The 15,435-nt window shown below is 46.8% G+C and overlaps 1 protein-coding gene across 1 annotated transcript in view; it reads right to left on the reverse strand.

Moving 5' to 3' along the window:
- Positions 1–750: 750 nt before the first annotated feature.
- The window catches only part of Fbn1 (fibrillin 1), a 210,668-nt gene continuing 195,983 nt past the window's right edge, over positions 751–15,435 (reverse strand). The window contains exons 61-66 of the mRNA XM_075962017.1: positions 13,113–13,229; positions 12,758–12,886; positions 11,805–11,924; positions 8,007–8,238; positions 3,284–3,458; positions 751–2,131 (exon numbers count right to left, since the gene is read on the reverse strand). Of these exons, the coding sequence (XP_075818132.1) occupies positions 1,742–2,131; positions 3,284–3,458; positions 8,007–8,238; positions 11,805–11,924; positions 12,758–12,886; positions 13,113–13,229 (1,163 nt within the window). The 3' untranslated portion in view covers positions 751–1,741. The remainder of the gene's footprint in view (positions 2,132–3,283; positions 3,459–8,006; positions 8,239–11,804; positions 11,925–12,757; positions 12,887–13,112; positions 13,230–15,435) is intronic.

Consider the following 15,435-nt stretch of genomic DNA (forward strand, 5'->3'; position numbering starts at 1 on the left):
GGAAGCCCATCCCCCCAATGGGTAGCTTTCTCATTAGGAAGGTATGTGTTAAACTGAGGCTTATAGCAGTTGACACTAGTTTGGCCTTCTGGAAGAGCATAGATGGTAGCCTACTCCCCTGGCTTTAGCTGAAGGCTTCCAAGAATTGGAGAGAACTTTCCCATGGTTTGGAAAATTCCACTCTCATCCACCCTCCATGTAACAAGCTTAATTCATCTTATTTTCACTACCACAAACTGTTTTGCTGGCCCAAGGAATTAAAAAAAAAATTCTCCTATTAACTGAATGAGATTAACAGCTAAATATTGAATATTGCATTTAAAATAAACCAGCATCTTTCAAGTTAGGACGTTTGAAAACCAAGAGTTGCAGCATTCAGTTGGATTCAATCTGCCATGGGCGTTCTATAATTAGTCTAGCGCTGGCCAGCAACAGATGTCAGGGGGAAAGATGGGACACCTTGCCAATGCTGCGTACAGGAGGGGAAGGGGCATGAAGTCCAAACGCTCTAAAAGAATGACTGAGTCTTACATTCCGAAGTTCTTAAATCTGGGAGTTTAGAAGCCACAGATTAGTTTGGTCACATTTTAGAAACGATGCTGCAATCTAACCGTCGTCCTAGCAAGTCAGATAAGCAACCAAACATCCAGCAATCTGTAATCGCTAATCAAAGGACCAAGTGAAGATGCAGTTTCTCCTCCTGGTGCTTATGTTATGTGCCCGTAGAAGCCAGAGATAACAGACCAAGGATACTTTAAACCCAGGAGACTTTATTTCCCCTCCAGAAAGGCCCCCGCCCCCAACCTCAAATCCACACGAGAACACAAAACCAAGGAGTAAACTAAAAAAGGGAGGGAGGGTAGGATCACTTTATTGTGACATTATGGCATTAACCCCTTGCTGACAGGAATGACTGAGAGTGAGTCTGGCATATTGCACATGCACACTGGTGATCCTCTGGTGGCTGAGGCTGTCTTCCATGTCTTCCCCAACCTCAGTGCACAAGCGGGCCAGTCACAGATTCCACTACCACATGGTGTAGATGTTTAACAAGTCTTTGGTCTTAATAAGCACCATTACAAACCCTCACATTAAGGGCTTTATTATTCTAGTTTATAAATGTTTCGATGATAAAAATAACACGATTACAGTATACACACACTTAATTTACATGTAATGTATTATACTCATAAGTGAGAAAAGCTACTGAACTAATGTTGGTTGATTGAAATGAACGAAGTATTTGAACTGGATACCTGGCAATTTGGTTTCTAACCTGTGTACTTCTTACAGTGCATCGATAAATCTATTCTGAGAATTTGCTAGCACCAAACAGACATCATAAGCGGCCAACCTACTACTTGCACTCGGAGAAGCGACGTTTGGAAATTTGAAAACAAACGGAACAATCCATCAGTTGGAAACACGTTCCTGTACGGCAGCTGGAAAGGTAGGTAGCCTGTCGGCATGCATGGCCAACCTCAGTGGATACTCGTGTCCCAGTTTTCAGGAATCGACACATATGACAAGGTAGCTCAGCTGCTCATGAGAAGCCTGAGAAGGTGATTGGTTGAACTAGGGCCATCACTGTACCTTGATGTCATTCAACAATAGTGCTCATTTATACGGATTGGCTTGGCGAATGCTTGTACCACAATGTGAAGGTTCTGGTTTGGGGAAAATAGACTTCTACCTACCTAAAGTTGCTTTTATTTTAATTACTTGGTCTCTGAATGGTGAATTAATGAAGCAGGATCTGAATTTTCATCTTCAGGTTATCGCCCAGTTCTCCGCTGAGGTAGTCTTTGTCATGCCTGTCCTCTAGCTGGTTGAGTTCTTTCTTTTTATAAAGTGGGGTACTGCTGATTTGTAAGGAGTAGGTTCCGGCTACTGGCTTCTTCTTGGTGAAGTGGAGGTAGCTGACCCCTTCTTTCTGGTTGATTTTAAAGAAGCCATCTTCATTTCCGGATTCAATCAAGTATCTGTTGTGGTTCGTCAGAGTGGTAAGGGCCGGAAGGAGTTCTAAGATTCGGACCTTGTGGCTGATGTGGGAAATGTTGAAGGCAAAGCTAGCAGGCTTCTCCACATCCCAACTCGCGAGGCTCACGTTGGCTTCCGTCTCAGACCCATCCTGGAAAGACATGCGGCAATGCCTTAAATCCAACTAAATCTGTTCTGTAGTTCGCATACTAAAGAAAAAGCTATCCAGGTCTCAAGCCAAACAAAGGTTTCTGCCCGTGCTGTTTGCGCTATGCTGAAAATGCACACTCAGAGGCACTTGGTTTAAGTTGCAAATGTGCTTTCAGAGAATTAAATTGATGACAGGAAGAAAGGCAGACTGAAATCATTTGTACTGGGGGAGGGGGAGGCTCTCCCTAGGTCTCAAAGTGTGGTTCCTGAACCAGCAGTTTTAGCAGCCCTGGAAACCATTACACATGCAAATGCTTAGCCCCTCTCAGACCTGTCGAATTAGAACCCCTGGGGCTCTTCCCAGCCAACCTCTCTAACAAGCCTTCTGGGTGACTCAGACGTGGAGATTCTTTTTGAAGCCCTGTACATAGACTGTTCTCTTTCCGAAGACTTAATTCCCAATCTGCAGCAGGTGGGCTGCCGCACAGATACTCAGAACTTGTCTGTTTCAATTTTGCTCACGGACACAGACACAAACCATCCCCTTCGAAGGACACACCCATGGACCTACTTCCTGGCTGTGATGAGCTGCTAAGGGTCCTGCTTCTCACCTACCTTTCTGCTTGTGATTTGGGCCCATATAGGCTAAATGCTCCCAGCCTGGAGCCAGAAGATCTGAGTAAGAGATGCATTTCTGACTTTGCGTAGCATCATAGGCTCCTGCTCAACATCCAAGTTCCCCCTCACTCCCTGCGGCTCTTTTTTTTCCGTGGAGGAGACTCTAGTTTCTAGACCTTGGTTTCCCTGTGTGGGGAATGAGTGCATGCCATTCTGCCCACTTGCTGTCCTTGACTTCAGACCTTGTCCTTTCTGCAGACATCGGGTGGGCGTTTGACTTTCTTCTCGGTGAGACAGAGGAAATGAGCAAGTGTGTGAAAACTTTTCACACTGCCACTCTCAAAAGGCAGCCAAATTAAATAACTAACACAAACCCCTAAAGCCCCATAGCCTCTTGCAAAGTGTGGCTAGTGTCAGGAGAATGACTGGACTTCCTGTCTGGGGAGACTGTTCACACTTTGGGCTGTCCTTGGAGGAAAGCACAGGAGCCCAAGAGTTCTTACATGTCAGCAGACAAGGAGAGACTCCGACCTACCTGGATGTCCGCGGCGTCCGTTTCGTTTGTGCTTCTCCGTTTCCTGCCTCGTTTGGGGTAGCCATTGATCTTACATTCATAGCAGGCTTCTGGGGACAATGAATTGTCGTCCATCTCACCGCTGGCAGGTGGCTCTGGGCCTCCTCTGCCCATGCCCATTCCAGAAACACAATGCCTAGCGCAGAAAGGAGCACAAAGGCAGTTTCCATCAGAATCAGTAGCCTGATGCCCAATTTCCTGGTGCCCAGCCTCCTGGATGTCCAGTTTCCTGGTACCCAGCCTCCTGGATGTCCAGCTTCCTGAACGGAGGCTCAGCCTCCTAAACACCCAGCCTCCTGGACGCCCAGCCTCTTAGATGTCCAGTCTCCTGGATGCCCAGCCTTCTGGACACCCAGCCTCCTGGACGCCCAGCCTCCTAGATGTCCAGTCTCCTGGCACCCAGCCTCTGGGAAGCCCAGCCTCCAGGCTAGTAACATCATATTGCCCACTAGACAATTATCGGCTTCTAAAAATCATGCAAATACCAAAGGCTCAGTCCCCTGAGTTCCTGTCCTTTCTCTCAAGACACTGTTTTTCATACTTCCTTGTCCCTTCGTCTCCCAGCCCACTGGCACAAGCCTTTGCAGTACTCATTCAGGAAGGAGACACACTGAAAACTGAAGAACAAGGGTGAAGGTGATCATGTGACTTGGTGGGGCATCAAGATATCTTTTTTTATGAATCAGGCCCCATGGGGGTCAGCAAGCTCCCCTGCCAGCTGCACCTCTAGGAGAGTGGGCAGGTGGGCCATCTCTGGGGCCTCTGTTCTGGACAACATATTTGTTCCTATGCTGTGACCTTGATTTTTATGTTTTGATTTTTAAAGTCAGCATATAATATGTGTCATACCATTATGACATATTACGGACATAGTGTGTGCTAGTTAGTGGCTTTCTTTCTCCCATGTCTGCCACCCTCCTGCTGCTACCAACTCCCCCAACCCAGTCTTTTATGTTTTTATGTTTCGTGTTTCTATGTTTTATGTTCATGTCCTAACCACTGCCTTCACCACCACTGCTGTCCCTGCTTGTTCAAGAGGGCAGGAAGAGATGTCCAGGTGGCAACTGAGGGTTGGTACGGTACTGTGCTGTGAAGATGTACAATTTATTCTCTCTTCTCTCTCTCTCCTTTCTCTCTCTCTCTCTCTCTCTCTCTCTCTCTCTCTCTCTCTCTCTCTCGACAGGTTTTCTTTGCATAACAGCTCTGGCTATTCTGGAACTCATCTTGTAGACCAGGCTGGTCTTGAACTCACAGAGATCCACCTGCCTCTGTCTCCATCTCCCAAGTGCTGAGATTAAAGGCTTGTACCCCTACCACCTGGCTAAACAATATATTCTCACAAACAGCATGAATCAGTGCAGAGCTTGCTCAACTGTGGGAAATGGTTTAATTTGAAGTCATTTAAAACCACTAGGGCCATGGGATTTGACTCATGTGAAGGCTGACAAACAAACCCATACCCAAGAGATATGTAATCCTTGTTTCTTTGCTTTTCAGTATAGACTAAGCCTCACACAGTATAGACTAACCCTCACACCGTATAGACTAAGCCTCACACAGTATAGACTAAGCCTTACACAGTATAGACTAAGCCTCACACAGTACAGACTAACCCTCACACAGTATAGACTAAGCCTCACACAGTATAGACTAACCCTCACACAGTATAGACTAAGCCTCACACAGTACAGACTAACCCTCACACAGTATAGACTAACCCTCACACCGTATAGACTAACCCTCACACCGTATAGACTAACCCTCACACCGTATAGACTAAGCCTCACACAGTATAGACTAAGCCTCACACAGTACAGACTAACCCTCACACCGTATAGACTAACCCTCACACCGTATAGACTAAGCCTCACACAGTATAGACTAAGCCTCACACAGTATAGACTAAGCCTCACACAGTATAGACTAACCCTCACACAGTATAGACCAAGCCTCACACAGTATAGACTAAGCCTCACACAGTATAGACTAAGCCTCACACAGTATAGACTAACCCTCACACCGTATAGACTAAGCCTCACACAGTATAGATTAACCCTCACACAGTATAGACTAAGCCTCACACAGTATAGACCAAGCCTCACACAGTATAGACTAAGCCTCACACAGTATAGACTAAGCCTCACACAGTATAGACTAACCCTCACACAGTATAGACTAAGCCTCACACAGTATAGACTAACCCTCACACAGTATAGACTAAGCCTCACACAGTATAGACTAAGCCTCACACCGTATAGACTAACCCTCACACCGTATAGACTAAGCCTTACACAGTATAGACTAAGCCTCACACAGTATAGACTAAGCCTCACACCATATAGACTAAGCCTCACACAGTATAGACTAACCCTCACACAGTATAGACTAAGCCTCACACAGTATAGACCAAGCCTCACACAGTATAGACTAAGCCTCACACAGTATAGACTAACCCTCACACAGTATAGACTAAGCCTCACACAGTATAGACTAACCCTCACACCGTATAGACTAAGCCTCACACAGTATAGACTAAGCCTCACACCGTATAGACTAACCCTCACACAGTATAGACTAAGCCTCACACAGTATAGACTAACCCTCACACAGTATAGACTAAGCCTCACACCGTATAGACTAACCCTCACACCATATAGACTAACCCTCACACCGTATAGACTAACCCTCACACCGTATAGACTAACCCTCACACAGTATAGACTAAGCCTCACACAGTATAGACTAACCCTCACACCGTATAGACTAAGCCTCACACAGTATAGACTAACCCTCACACCGTATAGACTAAGCCTCACACAGTACAGACTAAGCCTCACACAGTATAGACTAAGCCTCACACAGTATAGACTAAGCCTTACACAGTATAGACTAAGCCTCACACAGTATAGACTAACCCTCACACAGTATAGACTAAGCCTCACACAGTATAGACTAAGCCTTACACAGTATAGACTAAGCCTCACACAATATAGACTAAGCCTCACACAGTATCTGGTTTGTTTTTGTGAGGCTCCCTTTCTAAATGTATCGAGAACCTAGGAATTATCCTAAAACAACCCTTGTTTTGTGGGGTAAAGTTCACTCTAGTGACATCACAGAGAGGCCAGATTACAAAGGTGGATTTCTGCCGTGAAATGTACACCGATCCCCACTAAACTGCTTCTCTGAGTCGGTCCACCTACTCTTCACAGCTCATTTCCTTGTTGGTCCACGGACTTCCAAACAACACCACATCTCTGGCTATCTGCTGTTTCTCACTACACTTTGGTGCTTCTCCCAGTTTCCCAGGGTCTTCCTAAGCTTCTTTTCCTCTTCACCTAGCAGCATGGAACACAGATAGACAAGGAGGAGGATGAAGGTAAAGGCCCATCCCGTGCATCTATGCACAAGATGGTTCCAGGAAGTAAGCCGCAGTCTGCAGCCTTGGCTTCTGCTCAGAACTTCCCTCCAGTATTTCCTTGTCCCCGGAGCACCATTTAGAAGAAATGTGACTACAAAATCCCACTGGCAAAGAGCCAGTTTGGACTGTCACAATTTTTTGCTGGGAAAAAAATGGTTTTGGCATTCAACTGTAAAAAAAATAATAGATCAGTTGAGAGCCAGACAGACATCTGGGAATCTGGGTCCTACTCCTGGCATTCTGAGAGCTTCCCACGGAGCATTAATCTACCTTGACATTTGTACAGACTGAAATAAGTCCCTGAAAGCCAGTGTGTCAGAGACTCTAGGACCACTGGGTTCATATCTGGTATAAGTGGTGTGTGTGTGTGTGCATATGAGAGAGAGAGAGAGAGAGAGAGAGAGAGAGAGAGAGAGAGAGAGAGAGAGAGAGAGAGAGAGTCAATTAAGATTCATGAACTGTGAACTGAGCTGGACAATAGTGGCACATGCCTAATCCCAGCACTTGGGAGGCTGAGGCAGTGGATCTCTGTGAGTTCGAGGCCAGCCTGGTCTACAGAGTGACTTCCAGGATAGGCACCAAAGCGACACAGAGAAACCCTGTCTCGAAAAAACAAAACAAACAAACAAAAAAGATTCACGAACTGGATTACACGCAAGTCATTAGGGAAGACCTCAAGTTAGAAATTTACTTAAATTTTAAGTCACTGAGCAAAGCAGCGTCCCTTCTCTGCCTTGGCTGTCACACACATATTCACATCATTTGGTAAAATTTTCTACTTGGAAATTATAGGTAATTATTCCAACTCATACTTAATGTGCTTTTTGATTGTTTCCAATATAAATTTAAGAGTGAAGGGCAACAGATGCCTTAAAGACTATAAGAGATCTCTGACAAAATGTATCCATTTGGCTTAGCCTGACAGGAACTAGAAAAGAAAGTAATGGAAGTCAAGTGAGAGCCTCCTATGCTCCCTCGGGAGGGAGGCGCTCAGGTGTGTCAGGTGGGCCCAACTCGGCGTAGGCGGATACAGCAGGGTGCTCTTGGAGAAACCAATCCTTGTCAGCAGGATGTGAAGATAAAGAACATGAGTCAGAGACACTGGACAGTGACATATGAACAGTGTAGCTACGCTGTTGGGTGTTCTAGGAATTTCTAGAAATCTGGATACACCCCTTTACAGATGCTCCTCTCAAACTTTCTCAGGCATAACTGGGATGAACCTGACGGTCATTAATCAAGGGCAGGACGAATAATACTTACCCTTGGCCTATCCGGAAGTACCCTGGAGGACAGCCACACAGGTAGCCACCCTCAGTATTGGAGCAGCCGTAACTGCAGGGGGCCTGTGACGAGCCACACTCATTGATGTCCTGGCAGCCTCCGCTGAACTGTTCATACTGGAAGCCGGTGGGACACATACACTTGTAACTCCCCAGGGTGTTGTGGCAGGAGGCGCCCCCACAGACGTGTGCGTTCAAACATTCGTTCTCATCTGCGGCAGAAACAAGAGAACACTACATGTATGATGCTGGCCTTGCTTTCAAGGAGGAATCTGGGCCATGCTCCTCATGACGGACCAGGTAGGTAGGGTCTCAGGGAGAGAATGCAGGCAGTATAGCCAGAGTGGAGAGAACAAGAGAGAAAGCTGTGGAGATGGAGGGAAGGAGAGAGTCTCCTGCCACGCTGGTTAAATATGGTAGAGGAGGTTAAATACACTTCGCAGAGAATACCCAGGATGGCACCGTGAGGAGCCTTGGACTCTAGGTCTCACCGAAAGCCTGTTCACACCACCTGTGGCTCTAGCATCTACGCCACAACTAAAGCTAAGTGTGGCTGGAAGAGATGCTGTGCTGACTTATAGGCAGTGGCGGGAGAAATCTATAAGAGACACATTCTGCTGGGCAGCCTACCCATAGGAGCCTGCACCGTCTGGAGGGAGGAGAAAGGAAAATAGAATAACTCTTAAAAAAATTAAAAAAATTGTTTGTCTATGTGTAAGTGTATGCCACATGCATGCAGTACCTGTGGAGGCCAGAAAAGGGCTCTAGATCCCCTAGGACTGGAGTTATAAACAGTTGTGAGCCACAATGTGAGTGCTGGGAATCGAACTCAGGTCCTCTCCGGAAGAGCAGCTGGCAAATTTTAGTCACTGAGTCGTCTCTCCAGTCCCAGAGATCTAACTTTTAAAAACTTTAGTTCAAACGAAGACAACGGTGACTTTCTCATTGCTTCAGTCTACATACTTTTGAAATCTCTAATATTCGTTCCTAGGCCTGCCATTGGAGGGCGCGCTGGGCACTGGCTGTTAAGACCTATCTCCGGGGCTGCAGCACTCTCTCTGGAGGACAGCCATCATCCCTCTGTGGGTGGCCACTGTTAGTGGAAGCAAGGAGCTACAGACGCTCCCTGGAGCCAAACAGGACAGCCAGCATGAAGAGGTGTTCCACATTCGTTTCTGTAAGCCTTCCTATCGTCCCACGAGCTTTGGGGGTCTTCACTAGGGCTTTCCACAGAGCAGCAGCCGGGCCAGGACCCTCGCAGGGCGTCTGACTGCAGGAACCACGTCCTTCATACCATATTGGCCCGCAAGAGCATACCCATGTTGAAAATGGTGTTTCTTCTCTCCTGTTATTAATTTGACCTTCGTTGTTCAAAGAGAACAACGCTCTTCTCTTTTTCTCCAAATGATCTAAATTAAGTACCTTTTAAAAACATGTGTTTGTCATGTGTCCATGCACGCACACAGGGCAAGAGCGTCACAGTGCATGCCTGGAGGGTAGAAGACAACTTGTGGGAATCTGTTCCTTCCTTTCACTCTGGGATTCTCCAAACTGAATTCCTGTCATCAGTGTTGGCAACAACAGCCTTTATGCAGGGAGTCAACTCACCAGCCCTCAAATACCTGCTGAAACTGGCTCATATTCATGCATACAGTGATGTGCCGAATGGATCCATTAACATCCAGTGTACTGTACAGTTCCACCATACCCACCCTCCTGTACCCTCTCCCCTGTCTCTATGCCCTTTCTTTTCCCAGGGAACCTTTCTTCTACTTTCATGCCATTTATTTGAAGTTAGTAAATGGGTATGTAAAACTGGAAGGCCTGGGGGTTTTGCTGACAATATAAAAATAATGTCAAGAGTGTCTGTGTGCCTGATATTATTTATGGGCATGAACCCTTCTCTGCTCCTTTCCCGTTCTCTCTAGTCACTAGCCTGACTTTGCCTATTTGAAGATTCTCTAAATCCAAAGATCTCAAGCCTAAACCCAAGGTCCCTTAGGCTACAGGGATCCTAAAAGAGAAAAACCAAATATATCAGTGTCCGCATTCCTTTCCTTACTTTAAATAAGGAATCAAGTATGGTATAGATACCAGTGGAGACCATAAGCACCAGACCTTATGCTAAGCAGAGTGAAGAGCAGAGGGTGTTTACTTAAGTAGGAGTCTCTGGGACTGCCATCTTCTCTTAACCCCCATGGCCCCTCCATCCTCTCCACCTGCTCTCAGTCCCCCCAAAACTGATCTGCGTGGAGCATCAGAGCCTCTGATCTCTTGTTCTTCACATGGGTTGGCTCCAGACTAAGAAGCCATGAGGCATGGGTAGATATACCTGTCAATCTAGTGCTAGATTCATTTTGCTTTTTGTTAAAAGGCACAAAGTGGATTGACATTAGAAGAGCGAAGTAAAATCATCACACAAAGAAAGATACTTGCAAATATTAGCTCTATCTGCTCCTAGAGCAGACTAACAGGGAAGAAACCAAGTGCCTCTCGGTATGCAAACAGAACTGGCCTGGTCTGGAAAGCAAGAAGAGTTCCTCTCTGGGGCAGATGCCAAACTGGAGTCTCCAGCGGTCAACCCTGGACCTCTCTGTGAGCTTCTGTAAATATTCATTCTGGTGGGGAACTCTCCTCCCCTTTCATAGACTTCTGTATTTTATTTTACTTCTGATAACATTTAATAAACATTAAATTCATATTGCTCATCTCGGTTGGGGCAGCAGAGCACAGATTAAGCACATCAGCGCTCAGTGTCCACAGCCTGGGAACCACATGCTTGTACATTCAGTGACTGCCATCTGCAAACACGGCGGTTTGGTTGACATGTACTGCACTTCTTCTGACCCCTTCCATCCTGTGTACCCTGAGCAGCTGACTCCACACGGAATCCAGCTTTCTACCCTTCTCAATAGCTTGATTTGTTCCTCTATTTGCAGTTTTTATTGGTGAGAGTTTCCTCCTTTTTATATAAAAAGAGAATTTTAATTAATTAAAATTTCAATTAAAGCCCCTGGAAAACCACTCCTTGGGACAGAATAAAACTTACCACCCTGACCTGTGGCACCCGGGTCACACGACCCAGGTTAGTGGTGATGTTAGCAACCGCCAGGAGGAAACTCCCAAGTGTAGAGTAGGCTTTCTTGGCTTGCTTTGTGTAGGGTCAGATGAGTTCCACGCTAGCTGAGAGCTGAAATCTGCTATTTGCTTCCAGAAAGGAATGGAGTTAATGGCCCCTGACCACTAAGTCAGCCTCCAAGAAGAGCGAACTTGTGCTAAGCTATGAGTGGGTTCCCGGGTGGGGCTGGTCCAGGAGATCTGCTCTGGATAGCTCCACACGAGGGAACCATCCCAGTTCAGGGCAGTGCTCATTCTAGAGAACTCTATTTCTTGAGCGTTCTGAGTCGTGTTTGCGATTTCGGGCCAACAAGAACCCCACACTCCTTCTAGCCTCTTAGTTGACTTATTCAACCTGGCCACACTCTTCCTGGAACCAAAAATCTTTAAGGAACTAGATATCGTGGAGAGACCCCAGTGTGGGGTGCTAACAGTGCAGGGCTGAGGAGGGCTGATGGTGTCAAGGAAGGCTAAGGACACTTCACCCCAGCTATTCCCGAAGCATTCTTCATCACATACTTTTTTCCTAAAATATTTTCACTCCCCTTTGGTTTCAAGTGGGGCAGAGCAGCTGCCAATGGGCTGCCGTTGGTCAGAAGGAAAGCACCAGCTCTGCGAGGAGCCGGCAGCCACGCCTCTTCTGAGGACAGCAGCTGCTCACCTACACACTGGTTCCACTGGTAGTGCTGGAGGTAGCCCTGCGGGCAGCTGCACCTGTAGCCTCCGATGATGTTCTGGCAGCCATGTTGGCAGCGGTGGTTGCCCTCGCATTCGTCCACATCTGTAAAAGAAGCAGAGCCTCCAGTGAGCCCCATCAGCAGCTGTCTCTCAGGTCCTCCGCAGTCTCACCCAGCTGCCTGAGAAGCCAGAAGGCAAGGCTAGAAAGAATCTTTCTCCTAAAAAGCTATTCTAGCAAAACATTAATAATATCCACATTAATATTCAGAGATTCCTGGAAAAGTCTACAGGTAAAAATGACATCAATTCACCACAGGGAGTGGTGGGGCAGCTCTAGAAAATACATTTGTTTATTTGTATGGGAATTAGAAACCAAGAAATATCAGTAAGAAAATAAAATCCCAAGAATTAAAATTTAAATATTTAATTATGCATTTATAGAAGAGTTGCTTCCTACACGTATTGTCCATGCTGGAGAAACCACAGGACTCTGGCCCTAAAGGTCAGAAGTCAAGGTACTTTTGTTGAGTTATTCCTACTTCGCTAGATTGTTAACACAAACAAACAAACAAAAAAGCCCAATCTTGATCGACACAGAAGAGGCCCGTGTCATCGATACAGGCAAGATGAGACTAAAGACGCATCTCTAGAACCTGGGGCCCAAGCGAATAGCCCATCTGCAATTGGCTGGGCTCCTTGCTCACTGTCCTTTTTTCTTTGCCTTCTTTTTTGCCTTTTTGTTTGCTTATTTATTTTTTATTTTTGGCTGACCTCCAACTTGTGGCAGTCCTCCTGACTCCGCCCCCCAAGTGCTAGGATTACAGCACCACCACATTCAGAAGAGAGAATAGTTCTTGCAACTCACAGACGCCGACACCCAAACGGGCCACCCCTGCAAAGCGCTCCTAGTGGGACCCAGCGGAGGTCTGCACCTACCTTCACAGCTGGCACCGCTCTGGTCGAGGGAGAACCCCCGCTGGCATTCACAGGTGAAGCTTCCTGGAGTGTTCTGGCAGACGCCCTTGGACCCACACAGGTTGATGTCGGATGTGCACTCATTGTTATCTGGGGGACGCATGGGAGAAGAAGGTGACACTTCCCGGAGCTGCTCTGTGTTGTTGGGAAGGAAGGGAGGAGGACGACCCAGAGAAGTCCAAAGTAGGGTGGGTAACTTCACACAGCGAGCGGGCAGTCCAGCCGACCGCAGCCCCACATGCTGAACACAGCGTACTGTTATCCACAGCAGAGGGAGAAAAGAGCCTCTCAGAGGAAAGCTGGGCTCTCTACTTACCGATGCAGGCAGTGTGGTGCTGGGTAAACCCAGGAGGGCATTTGCATGTGAAGCCACCAATGGTGTTAACACACAGGAACTGACAGTTGTGCTGCTTGGTTGCACATTCATCGAGATCTGCAAGAAAGTGCAAGACGGAATTCAAGCCGTGCCCAAATGTCCTTGGACAGGAAGTGTCTCCACGCCCTGAAGGACACCAGGGCCGCACAGGGCCGCAGCAAAGGGTTGGCAGGAAGGCGGGTGATGGACTCAGCGAGAAGAAAGTAGCTCTGTGGGATCCAAGGAGGAGCAGTTCCCTTTAGTTAAAGAAATGTAGAAATTTCTCTACCAATTTATTCAATAGACATTCTAAATGTCTAAACGAATTGTAAGATGAAGTAAAAACTGATTCTGAACATTTTCCAAAGCAGTGGAAAGATCTAAGTGAAGATGTCAAAAGAGATGTTGAAGTGTCAAAAGTGTGGAAATTCACATGTTCCTTTAATTCAATGGTTCTCAACCTGTGGGTCACAACCTTCTGGGGGAGTCGAATGACCCTTTCACAGGGGTCGCCTAAGACCATCAGAAAACACACATATTTACATTTTGATTCCTAACAGTAGCAAGATTACAGTTATGAAGTAGCAATGAAAATAATTTTATGGTTAGGGTCACCACAACATGGGGAACTGTATTAAAGGGTCGCAGCATTAGGAAGGTTGAGAGCCACTGCCTTAATTCTTTTCTGTTGCATTTAGAACAAACTCACACCAGGACATTGGTTTGACCTCTTGGTTAGCAGTTTTTCTTTGAATTAAATAAAATTGAACAGCTAGGAAAGACAAAAATCTGATTTTGATGAACTAGAAGCAAAATCCCCAAACCCCTTGCCCATACTATTGACCCAAAACTATTTTCAATCTCAGTACAATCTCCAATCTTTCTCCACAACCTTAGCTTCTGGGCTCACCTCAAGATCCAAAGGGATTTAAAAATATATTAAGAGCTACCAAGTATGTTGGACCTGAGGGATTGCTTTTAAATGCCTGGGAATTCAAGAGTGTTTATCACAATTCAACCCCTCCATGGAGGCACACATAGTACTAGATTTGCTAGTGGCTGCCTCTGCTCCACAGTGGCCTTAGTGGCTGGAAGGACACCTGTTCTAACCTGAGAGAGTGTCCTTGTGCCCATCCCGCATGGAGGACCCTCAGATGGAGCCTTTCTTGAACTCTGAGAAGGCCGACTGACATCCATGTCTCTCAGAACCAGACTGCCTTCCCACTGGGACCCTGTGCATGCCTGCGCTGGGGAGGAGACGGCACCGCCGCCCCGCATACTGTCTGTTCCACTATTGTGAACCACTCAGTACAGCGACCATGGCTGCTCTCATGCTCAAGAATGCCTTATCTCTATCTTCACTCCTCTTTCCTTTTTATTATAATCAATAACACACACTGTACAAGTTAAATGGTCGTCCACTGTGTTGTTCCATACTTGTATGAATCTCATGCTGCTCCCTCCTCTTCCCTGCCTCCCTTTATCTGGTGAGGTGAAGAGACTGGCCCCACCCCCGTCTCAGAGCCCCCCTGCTAGCTGTTGGCTTCTCAGAGTCAGTGGGACACGCATCTGCACACTTCCACACAGTCAGCTGCAGACAAACTCAGGCTTTATAGAGTAAGGAGAGAGGAGCTTCTGACATAGAGACTCCGAGTGTAACAGCCTGCTCATCGTCTTCATCAGAGCCATGTGGCCACTTGCAAGCTACCCTCAGTCAGGCTTGTCAGTGTTCCTCACAGAAGCAGAAGTTAGGACAGGGTCACTAGACCCTCAGCCAATCCCTCCTATACCTCCTTCTGCATGTGGGCTCCAGAGTTACACGGAGAGGGGAGGGGTCACTGAGGGGAACTGCAGACACACAGCTGTGGAGAAGTCACTGCCCATGCTGCCATGGGAGTCTGCACGCACTGCACTGCCGCAGATGCAGAGGAATACATTTGCTTTGTTTCAAACTGCACACAAGAAGAGATGTTTCCCCCAAGTATGTTTCTTCACTCACACGAATAAAGTCTTGCTCTGAGTCCTAGCCAGAACTTTCTGGAACTCATAGTGATCATGGATGAAGACCCTGTTTCAAGGCTATGAGCAAGTCCTGGGATCGGCGACTTCATCGCCAGCTCCAGGATGACCTAGGACCTAGGACCAAGTCTGTATAGGACAGCCTCTGAAGTTTTTATCTAGGAAGATGTTTAGGGTGAAACAGAACCTCAATGTACCTTGGAAAAGGTAATTTCTAGCTGAGGAGAGATTTCTGTAGCGTTTGGATGTTTCTCAATTCCATGTC

The sequence above is a fragment of the Microtus pennsylvanicus genome, chromosome 2 (assembly GCF_037038515.1).
Source record: "Microtus pennsylvanicus isolate mMicPen1 chromosome 2, mMicPen1.hap1, whole genome shotgun sequence".
NCBI classification, from domain to species: Eukaryota; Metazoa; Chordata; class Mammalia; order Rodentia; family Cricetidae; genus Microtus; species Microtus pennsylvanicus.